The 23128-nt window shown below is 32.5% G+C and overlaps 1 protein-coding gene across 14 annotated transcripts in view; it reads right to left on the reverse strand.

Annotated features, from left to right (window-relative positions):
- Caap1 (caspase activity and apoptosis inhibitor 1) overlaps positions 1-23128 on the reverse strand; it is a 602989-nt gene that overhangs the window by 569343 nt on the left and 10518 nt on the right. For all 14 annotated transcript variants that reach the window (XR_009228873.1, XR_009228869.1, XR_009228867.1 and 11 more), the window contains exon 5: positions 2407-2480. Coding sequence is in view for 3 of the 14 variants with exons in the window: in XM_058586399.1 (XP_058442382.1) it covers positions 2407-2480 (74 nt within the window). In the remaining 11 variants the exon portion in view is untranslated. The remainder of the gene's footprint in view (positions 1-2406; positions 2481-23128) is intronic.

Below are 23128 nucleotides of genomic sequence, written 5' to 3' on the forward strand. Positions count from 1 at the left end.
ATAATAATTAGTTCATTTAGAAAAAGGGGAATAATTTTTATTGAGCTGACCAGGATTTCCATTTCCTGATACACCTCAGCTTCTTGGTTAACTCCAGGCAACTTACTATCTGGTTACTTATTATCTGGTTCAGATTTCAGCTATACTGCTATTTATCTGGAAGATATTCTGCATAAACAAACATTTTGGATAATTCATGCTTATATAATTATATGACAAACTATTTTACATTACAGTTACTTTATAGATATTTTTCTAAAGATCTTAGCTTCATGCTTTCTTAAAACTATGTTGAAACTTAACATTTTCTACAGATTAGTCACAATGTGAGCATGAATTGTGCAGTGGTACTGTTAACACTTGGATCTTATGTCTTCCATCTCTACTTGATGCCAGCAGTGCATTTGTGATTGCTAATGCCTTAGGTGAGAACCTTAGTAGAGTCTGCAGGCTTTTGTAAGCATAAAAGGCCTAGACTTTGTGCCATCTGGCTACTCTGAAATCTTTTCCTTTCTCCTTGTACCTCCATGGTTGATTTTCCAATAATTAAATTTACCAAAGAAAATCACAGCAAAATAGGCTGTTGGCAGTAGGAAGGTAGTTCTGAAGAACTCTGGATACCCGAGCACAGAAGCAGAAAAACACCTTCCCTTAGAAGGAAGCCTGGCTAACTTGTACAATGAAGTTTCCATCCCTCCCCATAGAAAATTGGAATCAACCTGTTGTTTTTAGCTTTTTCTGTCCTGTATGTGACGTTTTTCTCTCCCCAGATGATCTAATAGCATATTTTGCATACTGCCAGCTCATTTGATACAAAGAGGTTTAGAAAGGAAGAAAAGAAATAATAGTAGTATAGTCAAAGTATACATGAAGTATAAGAGGGTGACTGTGATGACATTAGATGAAAATAATAAGTTTGACATGTATTTACATATGATAAATGCCAATAAAACTATAAATCTGAGTTTATTCTGTGGGGGTACTTAAGATAAAGATAAATTGTGTCTATTTATAAGGCTAACAAAAGAGGACTTTTGAAAAGCACTGAGAATTTCAAAACCATCAGAAACATTAATAAATCTCTCTGCATATAAATTAGAATTATAGAAAAATCTAAATCTCGTTTTCACTACAAATAAAATGAACAAATTGATTCAATTAATTATCCAATTGTTTTCACTTTGTTAATTTACCATTAGTAATAGACCAGTTTTGGCTTTTTGTTTTTCTTTTTTTTTTTTTTAGTTTTTTACTGGTTTGGTACTGGGGATTCAACCCAGGGGCACTTTGCTACTGAGCTATATGACTCTAGCCCTTTTGATTTTGAGACAGGGTTTCACTAAATTATGTAGGGAGGGCCTCACAAAATTACTAAGGTTGGCCTCAAACTTGTGATCCTCCTGCCTCAGCCTCCCCACTAGCTGACATTATAGGCATGTGCCACTATGCCCAGATGTGACAAGTTAAAAAAAAAAAAAAAAAATACTGATGGCCTATTTCTCTTTACCAAAGAAGTCCCTGTGACTCAAATTTTATACAAACCATTCTAAGTCATTCAAGATAACAGATAATTTGCTGGGCAGAGTACTGCATGCCTATAATCCAGCCTACTATAGAAGCTGAGGAAAAAAGATCTTAAGTTGAAGCCCAGCCTAGAAAACTTAGCAAGATCCTTCCTTGAAATAAAAAGTAGAAAGGGGTGGGGATGTAGGTTCAGTAGCAGAATGTCTCTGGATTCAATCTTCAGTAGCTTTAAAAAAAAGAGAGAGAGAGATAATCCAATCCCCTTGATTGAAATATTCTCACTTCTTTGATTTCACAAGAAAAATGAAAATTATTAGGTGGTATTTGTGTAACTACTAAAAACTTATTTTACTTTCAATTTTTCCTAGTGACATTTTCCAAAAAGACATTTTAAAGATTAACTGTATTAATCTATGAGGTTTAAATAAATTAAAATCTCTTTATTTATACTACCTGGTTACCTAAAAAACTATCAATTTAAAGAAAACACTTTCTTCTTTAAGAGTAAATAAGCACAAAATATCTGAGGGGGAAATTTTATCCTATAAACTTATCATATTTTTTTCTGTATACAACTCAAAGCTACTCACTAAATGTATCCCCATAGTCTCATACCTGAGAATACATAATAAAAATTACTGAATTAAAACTACTCAAGATGACAATATCTTTCTGATGGCATCTCTACACAACTACATGAAACTAAAGTATAACCTGATACTCTAATAACTAAAGGAACCACAAAACAAAGAAAATTCTTTCTTCTTTTGATCCTCAACCAAATAAATTACTCTGTTCTCCTATCTGTAAAATGGGACAAGTTGGAACAGTGCAAATTCATTATCAGAAAAAATTAAACAAAAAGTAAGTACTGAATCATACCTTGTTTTAATTCCAAACCTTCAGATTGTTTGTTCTCTCTCAGAGACGAAGCAGAATCTATACAGGTGTCCTGTCTGAGAAATGAACATAAATAAGAATTTTTAAAGTATATTCAATTGAATATTTACGGTCCAAGTTCTTAGAATTAAGTTAGGCACAAAGAAAGATATAATGAATCCTTCTAAGCCCCAAGGTAACGTTTAGTACACTCCAAAGACTCAAAAACATGTACACTAGTGTCAAAAGGAGCAGCTACAAACAACTACCAAGTTAAGCAGTATATTTCTTTGTAAAATCAAAGTGCACACCTAGAAAGAACATGGAGGTAATTTTTTCTGCCTTCCAATACTCTCCAGGATAGCTGATGGGAGAAATCACAACTCACAGCAGTATCCAATAATTTTTTAAGTTCCACTGTTAAATTTAATGGACATTTTGGAACTCAAATTACTTTATATTCATCTAATTTCATACCTCAAATGCTTTGATGTCTACAGTATGTAGAAAATGCATAATTTATATGTAATGTACATATGTAATCAAAGTAAATGGATTAAATATAAAATCATGCAAAAAAGTTTCATTTCACTATGTTCTGTAATAGAGCTGCAAATTAAATTGATACTTTTCTTATGACAGCATTATACTATCTAATATTGATGCTACAAATACTTTTTGACAAAATAGAAAATCAAAAAACTGTAAATATTTAAATGAAATAAATGTATATCTTACTCAAAATATGTAGCCATTGCCTTTGGAAAATTTTTATATATACCTTAAGGTTAACATATTAAAATATTTAGAAAATTTCCTTAGTCACAAAACTATTTCTATCTAGTTAGCAGCACCAAATCCCTCAAAATAAGGATTAAAAAAGACGTATGATAAGTTCTTTGAAAGGTTTATATTCTTTCTACTCAACATATTTGGCATGCATTTGTTTATTTTATAGTAAAACTTCACTAATACAAGTATGAATTCAAACAAAAAAATTATTTGGTTTTGGTATTAATTGTGACATCTATGATTTATAATTGTCATGTCTCCATTTTTATGCTTCTTTATTGTCTAATATCACCTACTCAGATTTTATTTTTTTCACCAAATAATAGGGAGATCCCAGATAAGATCTCAACAATTTTTCTTGAAAATCCAGGGACAAAATAAAGAACTTTGGAAGGAAAGTTAAAATATGCTACCTCAAGCCTTTAATCAAATTAGATATTACCTACTGAGAACATCTAAGTAGTTCCCCTTAGAGAAAATATTTGTTTGCTTTATACATCCTTGAATGGCACTTAATTCTTTATGTATATACATATATCTAAATTTATAAAAATGTACACATGTACCAAAATATCATGATACCCCATTAATATTAATTAATATTAATTAATAAGAATTCATACCCCATTTGAATCAAATGTATGATAAATGATGTCAAGATCATTGTAATGTTTTGACCAACTAATAAAAAAATACGTATAATTTTGCATTTTATGTATCAGTTCAAATAAATTTAATTAAAATAAATAAATTTATAAAAATTACTTAAACAAAATATAACATAATCAATAAGAGGAAGATGGACATATGTAACATAAAGCTATGTATTCTGAGAATGTGTAATCTATATTATAAGGTACCATCAGACAAACCCAAAATGGAAATAAGCAGTATTCTTTTTTTTTGTTGTTTTTTTTTATTGGTTGTTCAAAACATTACAAAGCTCTTGACATATCATATTTCATACATTATATTCAAGTGGGTTATGAACTCCCATTTTTACCCCAAATACAGATTGCAGAATCACATCGGTTACACATCAATAAGCAGTATTCTAATAAGAAAAGTTCAATGTCAATGTTATGAAAGACAAACAGCTGTGGAAATATTCCAGGTTAAAGGAGGCCAAACAGTCATGAAAACTGAACGTTATAACTGATTTGAGACCACAGAACTGGAGGGGAAAATGTTATAAAAGATATTTCAGAATCAAAAGACAAACTCAAATACTGACAGCAGATTGGACAAAAGGATTTAATCAATGTTAAATTTCCCAAAGTTGATACTTGTTGTGGTTACACCACAGAATACTGCTATCCTTTGGAAAAACACAATGTAATATTTAGGGGCAAAGTGCCAATGATGTATTTAACTTAGCCTCAAATGTTTCACAAACAACAACAATAAAACTTGCATATGTAATTGTGTATGCAAAAGGGATAAAATGTTAATAGGTAAATACAGATAATGGTTATAAGGATGATTCTTACAGCAGTATTATTCTTGCAACACTTTAGTAAGTTTGAAATTATTTTCAAATAATTTAGGCAATAAGAATGCAATAAAAGCCGGGCACAGTACCCATACCTGTAATCCCAGCAGCTTGGGAGACTGAGGCAGATCACAAATTCAAAGTGAGCCTCAGCAACAGCAAGGAACTAAGCAACTCAGTGAGACCCTGTCTCTAAATAAAACACAAAATAGGGCTGGGGAATGTGGCTCAGTGGTTGAGTGGCCCTGAGTTCAATCCCCGATAAAAAAAAGAAAAGAAAAAATGTAATAAAAACTGTCAGTGTCCCTTAAACATCCCCCCAATAAAATTAGATTCCTCTATAAAGATTATCTTGTCATAAACTATTTATTTGCATGTTCAACATGAACTTATATAAAATTTTATCTTGGATTTAATCAGGTTATTGAAGCCACCAAGAGAATTTCAGACAGTAGGTATACTACACCACCCTGTGGCAGAAAAATGAAAAGCTACATGCTTTTATACCAGTAGTATCTGGGATGGGTGTGGGGGAACAAGAAAGAAAAAAAAAAACCCAGAAACAGTTTTCAATAAAGTTAAAAATATTAACTAATTTTTCTAAGATATAGACTTTACTCTTAAAATTATATGATTAAAGTTCTCTAATATAATGTAACTGTCTCCATGAGATAGCATGAAAGGCAAGATATTTACAAAAAAGGAAATGTCTTGAAGTATGAGAAAACTATAAAATCTATGTCTCTTATTTCTAGTTTTATAAAAATTGAAAAGTCTACTCTCAGGTGAGAAGACATACTCAAAACCTAAAATAGGAAAGCCAGAACTGGAAAACCCCAATTTATATTTAAATGGCATTTAAATTTTTCTAGCAGACACTTTAAGAACTTGCTAACAAAAAATTGGAAAGATGGGGCAAGACAGGGAACACATTGCCAAAGCCAGTCTGGGTTAAAAATTCTGCAATGATCTTTGTGTTCCTTTCCATTTAAAACAAGAGAATAAGACTGGTTTTTTATTTATTTTTTTTTCTAATTCCCTTCTTTCAAGTGAATGCTCTTTCTTTAAAACAGCCTAATTTACAAGCATGGACTTGAATTATAAGAAAGTCAGATATTTAAGTTCTCAAATTAGCATTAGTCCAACTTTCTTTTCTTTCTTTCTTTTTCCTAGAGATCAAACCCAGGACCTCACACTTGCCTCATGCTAGGCAAGTTCTCTATCAATGAATTACATACCCAGACTCCAAACTTTATTTTACTCAAATAGTTAACTACCTAATGCTATCCTTTCTTATAAATCCATGAATTAAAAAAAAATCAAACTAACACACTGAAAGACTTAATTAAAAAAATAACACATGGGAATTTATAAAGATTTAACATACGTATATTTCTAAATGTCAGGGAGGAGCGTCAATTTCTTGTCCAAATGAAAAATACTAGGAAAGTACCTCAACAAAATGATAAACAGGACCGAGCCTGTCTGATCATTTTCATTTTGGCAAAAGTCAACTGACAACGAATCAGATAAACTGGCATAACAAAAGGTATAATTCTGTATTATTTTCTCCATATTCCTGAAAGTAAAAACAAAAACAAAACAGCAGCACCAAGGCCTATATCCCAGTTATGTAGAGACCAAGACCAAGGCAGGACTGCAAGTTCAAGGACAGCCTGGGCAATTTAGTGAGACCTGTCCCAAAATAAAATGAAATTGGTTGGCTGGCTGGGGGTGTAACTCAGAGGTACAAAGTTTGCCTAGCATGCATTCAAGCCCTGGGATCAATCCCTAGTACAAGGGAATGGAGGTTGGAGAGGGGAACAGGTGAATGAATGAAGCCAAGTTATCTTTTCTACTATTAAAAATAAGAAATAGTCAAAAGGGGGGAGGGGGGTTAAAAAGAATTAAAAAGTTGGAGAATGTATATTATTAGATTTCAAAACTACATATATAGGAACAAGTGGATTTTCAACCAAGTTTCAAAGGCAATTTAATGGAGAAAGATTAGTCTTTGAAAAAGTAGTATTAACAAATCAGATGTCTACATGGACATGATTTTTTAACCTATACTTTATACCTTATGACAACATTAACTTGAAATGAAACAGAAACTGACATGTGTGAATTTATAAAACTTTTAAGATATAGAAAAAATCTTTATGACCTCGGGTTAAGCAAGGATGTCATCAGATTTAGGCTATAAATAAAAGTAACAGGTAAGTTGGATTTCATCAAAATTAAAAACTTCTACTATTCCAAAGAGACTATTAAGACAAAAACAGACTGGAGAAAATATTTGCAAGCCACACATCTGATAAAGAACTTCTATCAAGTCAGGTGCAGTAGCATGCACCCATAATCCCAGCTTGGGAGGCTGAGGCAGGAAGATCACTTGAACCCAGTAGTTAAGGCCAGCCTGGGCAACAGTGAGACCTGCTTTAAAATAAAAAAAATCCAGAATATATAAAGAATTGTGAGATCACAATAATAAGAAAACAACACAATTTTAAAATAGATTAAAAAATTAAGTCACTTCACCAATACACAGATATCTAATAAACAGTAAGAAATTCCACATGAAAAGTTATTAGAGAAATTAAAATCATAATGTGCATTACCACTATAAATTAGAAAGACTAAAATAAAAACAGCTGACATATGAAACTCTCATACTTAGTATCAGCAAGGATACAGACAGGAGCCAGCAATCCTTCTCCTAAATATTTGCTTAAGTAAGATGAATTTGTGTGTCCATACAATAAAAAATTGAAACAATTTTAATGCCTTTGTATTAGTTTTCTATTGTTGCTTTAAATTACAACAACCTAATGGTTTAAAAGAATATAAATTCATTTGATTACAGTTCTGAAGGGCAGAAGTCTGGGATGGGTCTCACTGGATAAAATAAAAACATCTGCAGGCAGTTTTCCTATCTGGAGCCTCTAGATAAAAATCCACCTCCTATTCCTTTGTGTTTTGAGCAGATTCAGTTCTTTAAGGTGGCAGGTCCCTGTTTCCTTGATGGTTTTAAGCTGAAGACCATTCGCAGCTTAAAATTCTTATGTCACAACCCTCTGACCCATTTTTCTCTCTTCTCCTTTTAAGAACATAGGTGATTCAATTGGGCCAACATGGATAATAGAAGATCATCTCTCAATCTCAAAGCTTTTAATTTTATATCTGCAAAAACCCTTTTTATAAATGTAAAGTAATATATTCTCAGGTTCTGGAGATTAGAGGATAAATGTCTTTAAGACACTATTCTTCTGCCTTCTAGAGTACCTCAATGAGGGAAATATACAACATGTATGATTATTAAATGCACCATGCTAACTAAATGAAGTTAGATTCAAATAACCATATACTTTATTATTCCATCTACAGTATATGATGTGCTGAAAAGAAAAGAAAAAGCAAGGGGGCAGAAATCAGAACAGTGGTCGGTTATGCTGGGTGTACGGATGCAAGAAGGAATTGACTACAAACTCACTGGTACTCTGTACTGTGATTATGGTGGTAGACATACATCTATCCATTTATTAAAACTTTCAGAACTGTTCCGTTTAAAAAGATAAACTTTACTATGCTAAATAAAACCATTTCATGTTTTTTTTTTTTAAATCATGCATATAAAAGCCTTAGAACTGGTTCAAAACAATGATAAATATGGTAGCTAACTGTAAACTTCAAACCCTATGTAATGAGACAAAAACAATCCTAATTTTTCTCAGTCTTTTCAAACAGTAAATAAAGTCAATTCATACCTTTGAGTTCCTCATCAGTTCCATTCCACAAAAGACATCAAAACTTAACACTATCTCTGCTAAAGAAAAACATCTCCACTTATTTTTCCCAAATAATATAATAGAATTAGTTAACACACCCCAGTTCTTCCTCTGGTTCACGTTATGATTCCCTATCTTTCTCTGGTTCACATTATGATTCTTTAAAGATTCACTGTATAAACTGCCAACCTGTAATTCAAGTTTCTTTTTCTTTTCTTTTTCATTTTTCCATGACTGGGAAGTGAACCCAGGGCTTTGCACACTCCATGCAAGTGTTCTTAGCCCTTTGTAGTATTATTTTTACACAGAGTCTAAACACTAAATTGCCCACTTGAGAACCTTGCCTCAGCCTCCCCAGTAACAGGTTACAGGTGTGCATCACACGATGCCAGGGGATCTAAAGTACTTATGACTAAACAATTTTCTATACCTATTCTATTTTAAAGTAATTTCAAAAATTAAAGATGTGATTATCTCTTCTTTGCTCTATCCATACAATCCTGTTTTCATGTGTTTTCCAGTTTCAAAAATTCAGTATAAATTCACTTTCTAAAGGTAAAACACACAGGTTCTAATACTGAAAATGTGGCATACTAAGAATTATAAGTCAAGATGTTGTCAATAATTAGTAATAGTTTCTCCAAAGATTTCCTGAAAACTTTATTGTATTATTTCAGATAAACTTAGCTATTATGTAGAATATTCTACCTATCACAGCCTAATAGCAATTTATAAAGGAAATGAGAGCACAAGTGTGTCCAGATAACCAATTTATTATCCTTTATCAGCTCAAAACTCAGTCTGCTACTTTTAAATATATATGTGGGGTGTGTGTGTGTGTGTGTGTGTGTGTGTGTATGTCCATCTACAAGAATTAAAGCTTATAGAGAATGTCAATATGGCAAATGGATCTCATTGTGAGAAAAATCCTCTAATGCATTAATAGCTTAAAAGAAAAAAATTGGAAATAAATATAAAAAATAATACATAAGCCATGAATGTTTTCTAAAAAGTTAATAATAAAGACCAACTAAAAATCATAAATTATTTCACTGCTTTCTTTAGGCTTTTATATCGTATGTGTGTTTGTGTAGATAAAAGCATAAAATCAATTTTCATTCAGAATTTGACCTCAAAGCCACAGAAGGAAAATATTTCTTTACTAGAAAAAGTAGTATGTGCTCTCAATTCATCAAAACAGAATTACGATTTTAAAAGTGGAAAATTTCAATGAAAACAAAGACATGAACAAAAGGAATAAAAGACTAATAATTCTCAAGGGCAGACAGAGGGCAAAAAATGGGAAAGAAACTTACTTTTCACAGTATGATTTTTTGTATTATTCTGTACTGTGGATTTTGTAATCACATCCATGTCATTAGCCTTTCCACTTAAAAGAAAACATTAATGAACATACAGGTTCACACAAAGTGGTAACACAAAACAAATAAGGGAATTAACAATAAATGCAGCTGAAAGAAGATAAATACATAGAACAAATTTAGTACTTAGCAGTCTAATTAAGAATTATAAAAAAAAATACCCTGAGTTTATCCATGATACTTGTTGAGAGAGAGATGGTAAGATGAAAGCTAAAAGGGACCTTTAAAGCCCCATCTTAAAACCTACACCAAAATAAATTCCAAATGGGTCAAAGAATTAAATATTTTAAATCTCTTATGAGGTACTAAAAGAAAGTATAAAGAACGCGTTTTCTAAATATAAAAGCCAGAAACCATAAAAGATTGATAAAATTAGACAATATAAACATGAAATATTTATGCATGCAAAAATAAAAGCCATAGCAAAGTCAAAACAAGCAAACACACAGGGGAAAAATAATTAAAACCTGAACCATAAAAGAAAAACTACAAATACCCAAAGTCCCCCAACCCACATACACAAATGGTAAACAAATGACAGAGTTCACAGAAAAGAACATTCAAACAGCTCTGTGGTAAGATGATCAATTTCATTCATAAAATAGCATTAATTAAAATTCCAGGAGTTTCTTTTATTTACCAGAATAAACCAAAATGTTGGCTAACATTATATCAGCTGAAGTATATTAAAATAGTTCACATGGGTGGGGGAGTATAAATTAAACAGTGTAAGTTAAATATGGTGATGTCTATGTCCAAAACAACTGATTGAACAATTACCTTCTAGTTATTTATCCTTCATAAATACAAAAAAGCCCTACAATTGCATAAATATTCATACCACTTATAGTAACAAAAAATAATAAATAATTTAAATGTCTATTAACAGATTGTTTAGATACTGCTAAATCAAACAATGTATCCTGGAATATATAGAAGCCTTATGTGTACTGGATAGGGCAAAAATCCAAGAAAAAAACACTATTATGCAGAAACAACTTAATAGTAAAAGTCAAAGAACAATTTACACAGCACGCTATCATGTGTAAGGAGAAAATATATATGTACACATACATTTGTATATGTATGGAACAGCTCTGAAGTGATACATAAGAAATAGTTTACTGGGATTGTTTATTGAAAGAAAAGAATGAGGAATGGCAAAAGGAGAGACTTATTTATTGTCACTACATCCTTTTAAATTTTTTGAACTATGTGTATGTACTTACAATTCAAATAAGATGTTAAACAACAGCACTAGATAGATAAAGACAAACACTCTGGTACAGGTATAACACTCCTGACCCAAAGGATACACAAGAAAATATTAGCAGTAGTTACCTGACGCAAGGGACCTTGGAACATCTCTACCTCATCCTCTCACACACACACCAGATCTGTGGGTTGAATTAAAGTGGTCTGTGAGCTTGCACGGTAAATTTGTTTCCTAAAGCTGCTGTAACATATTACCATCATAACAAAAAATGTTTTCTCTTCCAATTCTGGAGGCCAAAAGTCTAAGCCTAAATCTATCAAGTAGGGCCAAACTCCCAGTGCTCTAAGGAACACTGCTTCTTTGCCTTTTCAGCACTTAGAGATATTTTCCTCTTATTCCTAGGCTCATGGCTCCTTCCTCCATTTCCGAAGTCAACATCTCTCCTGACTCTGCCTTCCTATGCTTTTACCATATAGTATTTTCCTTTGTATCAAATTTACTTCTGCCCTCCTCATATAATACACAGGAATGCATTTAGAGCCCACCCAGATAATCCTGGAAAACCTCCCCACCTCAGCATAACATTTAAATCACATCTGCAAAGTTCCTTTTTGCTGACTGTACTAACATCTACAGATTCTATGGATTAGAATGTAGATATCTTTGGGACTTTAGTCAGCCAGGCAGAGATGACGGAAATTAATCTACACTTTCACTGAGATCTAACTGAAATTAAGCATTTTTTTTAAGCAATACCAGTGCCTATGACACTGTCACCAACAGAAATCATAGATCCCTTCACGTATATAGCTGTCACAGATATCCAAAATAGTCCTAACTACTTTAAATTACAAAAGTTACTAGAACTGCTGCCATGTCGTATTAACACGTTTATAAGTACATACATTATTACTATACTATAAAATATCTTAATATTATTAACCATTTCAATAATTGATTTCCTTTGTGTGTGTGTATAATATATATATATATGTGTGTGTGTGTGTGTGTATATATATATATATATATATAAATTAAGTTGTTGATGGACCTTTACTTTATCTATTTATATGTGATGCTAAAAATTGTGCCCAATGCCTCACACATGTTAGGCAAGCGCTCTACCACTGAGCCACGACCCAGCCCTCCTTTGTGGTTATATTTTAATCTGTAAATTAAAATTTTTTAAAGAAACATTATTTTGAGGAAGGATCTCAAAAGGATTCCTGACATGCAAAAGGTTTAGAAGTACTACTTTGGAAAAAAGACAAGGATAGAAGGAGGATAGAATGGGATGGGAAGGTAAAACACAAAGGTTTTATTTTCATTTTAGACCTTTGTTTAATGTGAGTATATGTGTATGTGTGTACATATATATAATAGACACAAATGTACACAGAAACACATAAAAATACACACACACACACCATTGCTTTCAGTAAGGGTCAACTATTATCTTCAGCTTCACTTTATATTACTGGAGACTGAACCCATGGTCTTACACACATTAGGCAAGCACTCTATCAATGAGTTACAAACCCAGTCTCTTTAATTTTTTAAAATTTTGAGATAAGATCGTGCTAAATTGCCAAGGGTGACCTCCAGCTTGCAATCCTCCTGTCTCAGTCTCCCATACAGCTAGGATTACAGGTGTGTGCCAACACCCCACTTCAGCTTCATATTTTCCCTGTGCTAGGCTAAATGATAGGACCACCAAATAACCCCACCTTCTAATCTCCATAACCTATGTTAGTTAGTTTATTTGGTAAAGGGGAGGAGGTGTGATTAAGTTAAAGACCTTGAGCTGGGAAGTTGTTGTTTTTTTTTTTTTAATAACTCTGGTGAGTCCACTGTGATTCCAGCAGTCACTGTAAGACGGCCCCAAGAAGACTCAGAATTAGAGAAGGCAATGTCATACTGGAAGCAGAGACTGGAGTCTTGTACTTTAAGATAAGAGACTGGCCCACAAGCCAAAATATACAAGCAGCAACTAGGAGCTGTAAAATGCAAGGAAAAGGATTCTCCCCTCGGGGCTTCCCAAAGTAACCATCCTGCTGACATCTTGACTTTAGCTAAGTAGAACTGATTTTACTGTCTGAGCTTCAGAAATATAAGAAAATAAATCTGTGTCCAGGTTAAGTCATTAAGTTTGTAGTAATTTTTGACAGAAAAAATAAGAAACTAACACATTTACTAATTAAAATAAATTATTCCCATTTTATATGAAAATTCAGGGTATATAGGAACAAGACAAACAAAATCATGAAGAAGAAATTAGGGAAAGCCAGCAGATAAGATATTAATAGGAAGAACTTATCTTATTTCCTCAAAAAGCTAAACTTTTTTTAAAGGTGGGAGGGGGCACTTGCCTAGCACAGGAGGCCCTGATTTCAATCTCCAGCACCATCACCTCTTCCAGGAAAAAAAAAAAAAGAATAGAAAAAAAGGAAGAGGAGGCAGTTCAGAATTAAGAGAGACTTAAGAGATATAAAAATCAAAGGTAGTACAAAATATAGACCTTGATTATACTCTGCTTTGGAGAAAAGATAGGTAAAACACCTGTTGGACATGTGGGAAAATACAAATATAAAATGGCCATCATACAATATTAGAGAAATATTGCAAAATTTGTTGAGTATTATAAAGATGTAATGGTTATATGGGGATTACAATTTTGTTTTCCAAAAATTAAAAATACTTATAATTAAAATATCTATCATTTATTGAAAAGACAACAAAATAGATGACATGAATATGAAGAGTTGTAATAACTATTAGATCTAGGCAACAGAAATATGAAAAATCATTATACTATTCTTTCTACTTTTCTATGTGCTTGACATTTTTTGAAACAAAAAGCAAAAAGCAAAACAGAAACTCCCTAATATAGAAAGGAAATGTCACTAACCTAAAAAAAATTTATTAACACAGGAAAATAATTTTTAAAGTTACTTAACATAATTTTAAGAGTTTTAGGTTAAAATAAACAAACAGAAAAACTCCTTAAATTCACCAATCTTTAGATATGGGGCCATGGCCTTGCCTTTAACATAATTTCACAGAATAGTTTTATATCATCCAATTCACATAAACCAATGTCATATTTCTAGTTTTGGCTTATTTAAAATGAAAAAATCTGAATGCAAAAAAATATAGTTTATATTTGTACAATGTCTCTTCCCATCTTTTATTATTATTTCCCCACCACTGATTACTTTTCCACATCTCAACTTTTTGTATTTCCAAAGCATTCAAATTAATCAACTACTCTTTTCATATTAGTATTTCACCTCCTTCTCTTTAATTTAAATAAACTGTACAATTATAATAACTGCATTAGAAAGAAACATGAGTGATTCTTGGTAAGCAAACAATTCATATGGTAGGAAAAATGCACAGCATATTAGAGAACAGTCTTTAATATCCAATTTAGAACATTTTTAACACCACTGAGTTTATTTTTCAAATGAAATGGAAAGGACAATAAATACAATAAGTAAGTTATTAAGAATAACTTCAATTTTTAAAACAAGTGATGGAGAAAGAATAAAAAACAGAGAAATAACCTGTAAATCATCTAACTCAGTGCTTGAGCAGCAGGATGACTCAATTAATTAATTGATGAAAAATGACAATAGGCACAGTATAAAATTAAGGTTTCTGTATAAAAAGAATATGTAACTATTTTGTGTACAGGTAGCTACCAAAACAGAAAACATTGCTTTCTACATCCCTCAAAGTTTCCCACAGAGAACACCATTGGCAGATTGTATACTTTAACTAAAATGAAGATCCCACCTGGTGCCTCTGGAAGCTCATTCCTATGCTAAGGGTATGCTCCAAAGACCTTGGAAAGGTGTCTACCTGTTTCTCATTTAGAAGTAAATAGGTCACAATTTGCTTCAAAATCACATTGGGAAAAAGTTGAGAGGTGGGGATTTCAAATAACATGTGAAGGAGCCGGGCATGGTGTCACATTCCTGTAATCCCAGGGGCTTGGGAGGCTGAGGTAGGAGGATCACAAGTTCAAAACCAGAGCCTCAGCAACTTAACGAGGTCTTAAGCAACTTAGTAAGACCCTGTCTCAAAATAAAATATAAAAAGGGCTGGGGCTGTGGCTCAGTGGCTAAGTGACCCTGGTACCAAAAACAACAACAAACTAATAACATGAGAAGGGATAAAGTGGGTGATAGAAATGCAAGCGTTAATGGTATTACTGTCTTTTTTGTATGTTAAAATTTTTCTATCATAGTTAAACAAAATGAGTAAATGCCACTCAACAACCACATGCATTGCAGAGTGGTTATATGAGCTGACTGTTTAACCACAGGTCAAACTCCCAAGTCTCTCATTCCCAATTAAGTCCAGGTCTCAGGTCTCAGGTCTACCTGAAGCTTATTTTTCTATTCATTGATAAAAGTATGAATTAAGTATGTACTATAGATTAATCCAGTTCTCCGGGGGAACAGCAAACTATACTCAAAATACTTTATTGCATTTAATTTTAATAACAGCCATTCATGGAGGACTCTTTTATTCCCAACAAGTTCAAGTTTTGTTCAAGTACAGCACCTGGCTGAATAATACAGTCCTTCTAAAATTATTTATACATACACAGTCCAGGAATACACATTGCTTAAACTGAAACAAACTCAGTACTCTAATGACTGGGCAGCTCCAACTCATGAAAAAAGGCATGGATGCTTCCTATTATTAAAAACAAACGGTGGTAGTTGTGTTATGGAAGTTCAATAGGAAAACTAACATGGCTGTTAATCTTTGGCTACTAACTGGGCCATGAAACTAGATGGACTATAAATTGTATATATGAAAGTTTATTAAACCAATAAACAGCAATAGAGTTCTACCACAGGTTACTGCTAGGATTCAGCAACTGAAAATGGTCATACAAACAACTCTAGTTGCTGCTTTCGACAATACAATTGACCAAGCCAAAGGAATAGCACAATTCTCAAGAATAAACATCTTACTGCAAATCAGTCATCAAATCCCCTGTAAGTTTTTCTTTTGTTCTACCTTCTCTAGAGTACCTATCCTGACCATAAACAATGTGCAGGAAACAATTCTTCTTTTGAAGAGTGGAATAACTATAGACTATCTAAGAAATTTTACACAAAACTAATCCAGTATCACCAGTAACCATTAGCTTGTAAATTTTAAGTAGTAACTTGCTCTTTTTAGCTGTTGTATTTTAAGACTATCCATGTGTTCTATTTTAAACAATGCATCCATATATTAGATTTACTAAACAGACAACCTAAATGGAGATTTTAAAATAATTCTTTTACAAGGAACTTTTCACTTCACAAAACAATTTCCTATAAATTTCACTAGATATTTAAATAGTTTAGTAAAAATGGTTCTATTCGGCATATGTATTTCCTAAATTTAAGGCCCATTTGGAAGTATCTTATTTTTTAAAAAGGTAATCATTCAAAATTTGAATTTGATAGCAGAGAATAGGCAGGTTCTAAATTAGCTAAGAAAGTAGCAGCAGCCAGAAACAACAGTTCCGGAACACTCACATGTAACTTACTCTGTAGTATAACTTATTTTGAGAATCTAAATTTTTGAATTTATTATCTAAAACTATAATATCTCAGCACTGCTTACTATCTATTGGGAAATACAAATTCATTTCCACTGATATCTCCCGCAATATCACTCAACAAAAGTACATTCATTTAAAATTCATAAAAAGGCATTTAGAGAAGGCAATTCTAAAACATTACAAAGATTTCCCTAAAGTGTTTGTACTTTTATTCTTTACCTATAAAATCTCAATCCTGATTAGTTCATTGCACTATTCCAGACTTAAATTTCATTATAAACACATTCTTTGGAGCATAATCATCTAACATTATAGCGCAAATACCTGTTCTCATTTTTAGTGCTATTTTAAGTACAATAAAGCTTCTTTGCCAGCCCATCTCCAAGGATACAACACTCTATATCCAGGGATATGTATTATCTTATTTTCTTAAGAATGTTATTTTTGTTAAAGCAATTCATCTTAATCTGTGACTTTTGTAAGTCATGTCACAATCCTAATAGTTTTAAAACAATGAAAAATTAGAGATGCTAAAGTTTTTAGACTATGTGCAATACAATAAAAATTAGCTCATTTGCTTCCCTAAGGTAACAATACCATCACTCACCTTTTTAAAAGTGATGATATTTAGAAACTATGAACATTATTCGTCACAGTTCCTAAATATCATTTTCCTTTTCATTTTTATAAGTTAAAATTCATAACTAATTTTGAGTTTTAAGTAGCACACTGTCAAAAATTCCTTATAACTATTCTTAAAAACTGTTTTTTGTTGTTGTTACTTATGGTAGCCAAAAAAAAAAAAAATTAAGGTTAAAGTAAGCAAATAATCTTTTAAACAGTAGTAGAGATCAGAGAACTTTGGGAAGAAAATATATTTGAAAGCTGACCTCAGAGGAGAAATACTATTTAAATATATAAAGGTGGAAATGTAATAAGATTACTTAAAAATGCAAAGACAGTTTTAGAATTTTTATAATTTGTGCACAAGCGATTGTGTGTACTTCTGTATCTTAAAACCTTTAATGGGCTGGGTATGGTGGCGCATGCCTGTAATCCCAGAAGCTCAGGAGGTTGAGGCAAGAGGATTCCAAGTTCAAAGCCAGCCTCAGCAACGGGTGAGGCACTATGCAATTCAGTGAGACCCTGTCTCAAAATAAAATACAAAATAGGGCTGGGGATGTGGTCAAGTGCCTCTGAATTCTATCCCAGGTACCAACAAACAAACAAACAAACAAAACTTTAATGGGTTAAAAGGAAACTAATATATATAGGTCACACTCAATATTCCACACTTATACGTTTACCTCATATTGAAAGATATCAATTTACAGCTTCTTGGACAATTCTATTTATGTTATATCCTTTCTGATTAAAACTAAAGGAATATAGGTTGCCTATTAACAGAAAAAATCAAATTATGTATTAATAATACAGACTGCTTTATCTAGACATTTTAAAAACTATTTTTATTCACTAAAACTTGGACAAGAAAATAAAGGTTTATTTTTCAGGAAATAAGAAACTGACGAACTGACATAATTATTTCCAAAGCCAACCTCCACCTTTGTGTATTTTCTTTTCATCTTAGACATTTTATACATTAAATGTTTAGGTGAGTAAAGTACTATGCAGCATACTAAAATATACATATCATACAAAGAGTAGCAGTACTAGCCCCAAATAATTTTTTTGCGTTTCAAGGAAAAGTTGCTTGATCTGATTTTTCAGGCAACTCAGAAATCCAGAATTTGGTGTGATGCCACTAGGCTTTTAAATGTTTGTTGTAAACATTGTTTAGATCAAACAAAAACTCCTATGGATTTAGGAAACCAATCTATAATTTTGGCTTATTGCCCAGGTCTTTCTGAATCAAGTATGCTGTATTATTTTTCTGTTATCCCTTTATCAAACAATAATTTAGTGACTTAAAACAACAAATTAATTCTAGAGACATTCTGGTGGTCATAAATCTAAAGGAACCAGAAAGTGGAAATAATGCTGCATTTCTCCTAGAGGCTTCAAGGGAAAATCCATTTCCTTATCTTCTCCAGCTCCTAAAAGGCTGCCTATATTCCATTGTTCATGGCTCCTTCCAAAAGAATCTTCTAAGCACATTACTCCAACTTGTGTTTCCATTCCCAAATCCAATTCTGCTTAATATTACTGATTATCTCTTGTTGCCAAGTACAGATGCTCTTTGACTTATGATGGTGTTACTTCCCAACAAACTCAATGTAAGCTGAAAATATATGTTTAAAATGCATTTAATACACCTAACATATCACAGCACATCAGAGCTTACCCTACCTTAAACTTGTGCTTGGGCCACTTATGTTTAGGCAAAATCATCTATAACAAAGACTATTTTTTCATGTGATTTTATGTAAAACTGATACATAAAAACATAAATACTACACATATTACTGGAGTATTGATGTTTCCATACATGTATACATAATGTTAAATCAATTAAAACATATCTCCTCAAATATTTACCTTCATGATAAAAAATATTCAAAACCCTTTCTTCTCTAGCTTTTTGAAATACCTACAATATAACTGTTATATATAGTCACCCTCCTGTGCAACTGCACACCAGATAATTCCTAAGTATAACTCAGTATTCAGAAAAAAGTGAAAACCAGAAGGATTGTATGAGGTGCACTTCTGCACCATAATAAAGTCAAATCATAGTTAAGTCAGGAACTGTCTACATTTCTTCAAGATCATCTCTCTGGTTACTAACTTTATGCCATATTTTGACATTCAAACATTTTTAACATTTTTCACACAAATACTTTTTTATAGTTTCTAGGATTTTAGTTTAAGAATATCACTCCTCCACCCCTGCCATAGATTATATAAGTAAAGTTCTTTTTCAGACAACTATTTTATCTAAATATTTATTTTTTAGTTATAGTTGGATACAATACTTTTATTTTATTTATTTATTTTTATGTGGTGCTGAGGATCGAACCCAGGGCCTAGCACGTGCTAGGCGAGCACTCTCTACCACTGAGCCACAAACTAGGCCCACTATTTTTTGTTTTAAAGTAGGTTTTATGGTTTTCTTTCTATGTTTCTGTTAAATGCACTTGAAAGTATATCATAGTTTTATAGTTATTATAAACAGAATATTTTTCCAATTCCTGATTTCTCCTAGAAAAGAGTAACATTTACTTTCTCTTACACACATTTTGTATATGCTCATTTTATCTAAATCTTTTTTAAACTGAAAACTCTCAAGTACTCTAGGTTTATAATCTTATAAGCTGGAAGAAGATACTTTTATTTCTTTTTTTTTCAAAAAATTATCATATTACTGTAATTATTCACTAGAATCTCTAAGAAACTGTTGAAATCATGGTTGTAACAGGATTCCTATCTGGTTCTTCATTTTAATTCAAATGTGGGTAGTAAAGTTTTAGACAGATGGTGTTTAGCATTTCTAAGTCATTTCTATTCCATCTTTTTCACCTACAGGAACTATTGCTCAAATTTTAACAAATAAGACTATCAAACTAAAAAGTTTCTACAAAGAAAACAAACAATCAACAAAATAAAAAAGGCTATCATATATTTTGAATCCATCCCACTTATTGATTCTTGATTTTAATTCTTGTGCTAAAGGAATCTTATTAATAAGGAAGTTGGGGCCTAATCCAAAATGATGGAGATTTGGGCTTACTTATATAGGTATAGCATCTCTGGTTTAATTCCTAGGTCTTTGATCCACTTTGAGTTGAGTTTTGTGCATGCTGAGAGACAGGGGTTTAATTTCATTTTGTTGCATATGGATTTCCAGTTTTCCTAGCACCATTTGTTGAAGAGGCTGTCTTTTCTCCAATGCATGTTTTGGGCATCTTTGTCTAATATGACTGTAATTGTGTGGGTTAGTCTCTGTGCCCTCTATTCTGTACCACTGGTCTATTTTGGTGCCAGTACCATTCTGTTTTTGTTACTATTGCTCTGTAGTGTAGTTTAAGGTCTGGTATAGTGATGCCATCTGCTTCACTCTTCTTGCTAAGGATTGCTTTAGCTATTCTTGGTCTCTTATTTTTCCAGATGAAATAGCTGCTTTTTCTATTTTTATGAAGAATGTCATTAGAATTTTGATTGGAACTACATTAAATTTGCATTGTGCTTTTGGTAGTAAGGTCATTTTGACAATATTAATTCTGTCTATCTAAGAACAAGGCAGATCAATCAAGAATCAATAAATGAAATGGATTCAACCTAAAAAGCTTCTTCTCAGCAAAAGAAACAATCAGTGAGGTGAACAGAGAGCCTGCATCTTGGGAGCAAATTTTTACCACTTGCACATCAGATAAAGCACTAATCTCTAAGGTAATTAAAGAACTCAAACAGCTAAACTCCAAAAAGACAAATAGCCCAATCAATAAATGGGTCAAGGAACTGAACAGACACCTCTCAGAAGACGATATACAATCAATCAACAAATATATTAAAAAAAAATGTTCAACATCTCTAGCAATTAGAGAAATGCAAATCAAAGATTTCATCTCATTCCAGTCAGAATGGCAGCTATTAAGAACACAAACAACAATAAGTGTTGGCGAGGATGTGGGTAAAAAGGCACACTCATACATTGTTGGTGGGACTGCAAACCGGTGCAGCATTTATGGAAAGCAGTATGGAGATTCCTTGGAAAGGAACCATCCTTTGAAAAGCTGGGACTGGAACCATCATTTGAACCAGCTATCCCACTCCTCAGTCTATATCCAAAGAACTTAAAAACAGCATAAACTACAGGGACACAGCCACAACAATGTTTATAGCAGCACAATTCACAATAGCAAAACTGTGGAACCAACCTAGATGCCTTCCAGTAGATGAGTGGATAAAGAAAATGTGGCATACATACACAATAGAATATTATTCAGCAATTCAAGAGAATAAAATCATGAAATTGCAGGTAAAGGGACAGAGTTGGAAAAATATAATGCTAAGTGAAGTTAGCCAATCCCCAAAACCCAAATGCCGAATGGTTTCTCTGATATAAGGAGGGTGATTCATAGTGAGGTTGGGAGGGGGAGCATGTGAGGATTAAATGAACTCTAGATAGGGCAAAGGGGAGGAAAAGAAAGGAGGGGGGGCATGGGGATAAAAAAATGTTGGAATGAGATGACTATCTTTACTCTAGGTATATGCATGAAGACATCAATGGTATGACTCTATGGTGTGAGATATGAAAAATTGTGCTCTATATGTGAAATATGAATTGTAATATATTCTGCTGTCATATATAACAAATTAGAATAAAAAATAAATGAAAGCTATCATATGTCTCATAATGGGTTAATATCTAAAATATATAAGGAATTCACACAACTCAATAGCAAAATAAACGATAAAATAAAGAAAAAGGACCTAAATATTTTTCCAAAGACAACATAAAAATGGTCAACAGCCGTATGAAAAAGTATTCAACCTCACTAACAGAAAAATGCAAATCAAAAATGTTATCACCTCACATTTGATAGGATGGTTATTATGAAAAAACAAAAGGTAAGTGTTGGCAAGGATGTGGAAAAAAAATAACCCTTTCTTGTATGTTGTTAGTAGGAATATAAATTAGGACAGTCATTATGGAAAAGACTATGAAGATTCCTCAAAAAATTTAAAATTAGCAGGCTGAGGCTTTAGCTCAGTGGTAAAGGGCTTGTCTAGCATGTGTGAGACACTGGGTTCAATCCTTAGCACCACATAAAAAAAAAAAAAAACAGGTAATGTAAAGGCAGGCTGTCCATTCACAACTATAGAAAAAAAATTTTTAAATGTAAAAAATAGAACTATCATGTGATACAGTAAACCAATTTTCTGGGTATTTATCCAAAGAAAATGAAGTTGTCACTTCAGATATTTCTTTTTTATATATATTTATTTTTTAGGTGTAGACGGACACAACACAATGCCTTTATTTTTATGTGGTGCTGAGGATTGAACTCGGGTCCCGCCCATGCTAGGGGAGCACTCTACCGCTGAGCCACAATCCCAGCCCCAGATGTTTCTTTACTTCCATACTCATTGCAGTCTTATTCAGAACAACAAAGATATGGAGACAACCTATATGTCCACTGGAAGATGAGTGGTTAAAAAAAAAACGTGAGCTGGGCGCAGTGACACACGCCTGTAATCCCAGCAGCTCTGGAGGCTGAAACAAGAGGATCGTGAGTTCAAAGCCAGTCTCAGCAATTTAGTGAGGCCCTAAGCAATTCAGTGAGACCTTGTCTCTAAATAAAATACAAAAAATAGGGCTGTGGATGTGGCTTAGTGGTTAAGTATTCCTGGGCTCAATCCCCAGAACCAAAATAAACAAACAACAACAAAAAGTATGGAATATATATTAATATATATTTATATACATTTGCACAAATATACACTTATATATTCATATAAACATATTTATACATATTTGCATAATGAATTATCCAGCTTTTAAAAATGGGATCCTGTCAT

Source organism: Marmota monax, unplaced genomic scaffold (genome assembly GCF_021218885.2).
Source record: "Marmota monax isolate L192 unplaced genomic scaffold, Marmota_monax_Labrador192_F-V1.1 WCK01_AAM20220418_F8-fsc00033, whole genome shotgun sequence".
Classification (NCBI taxonomy): domain Eukaryota; kingdom Metazoa; phylum Chordata; class Mammalia; order Rodentia; family Sciuridae; genus Marmota; species Marmota monax.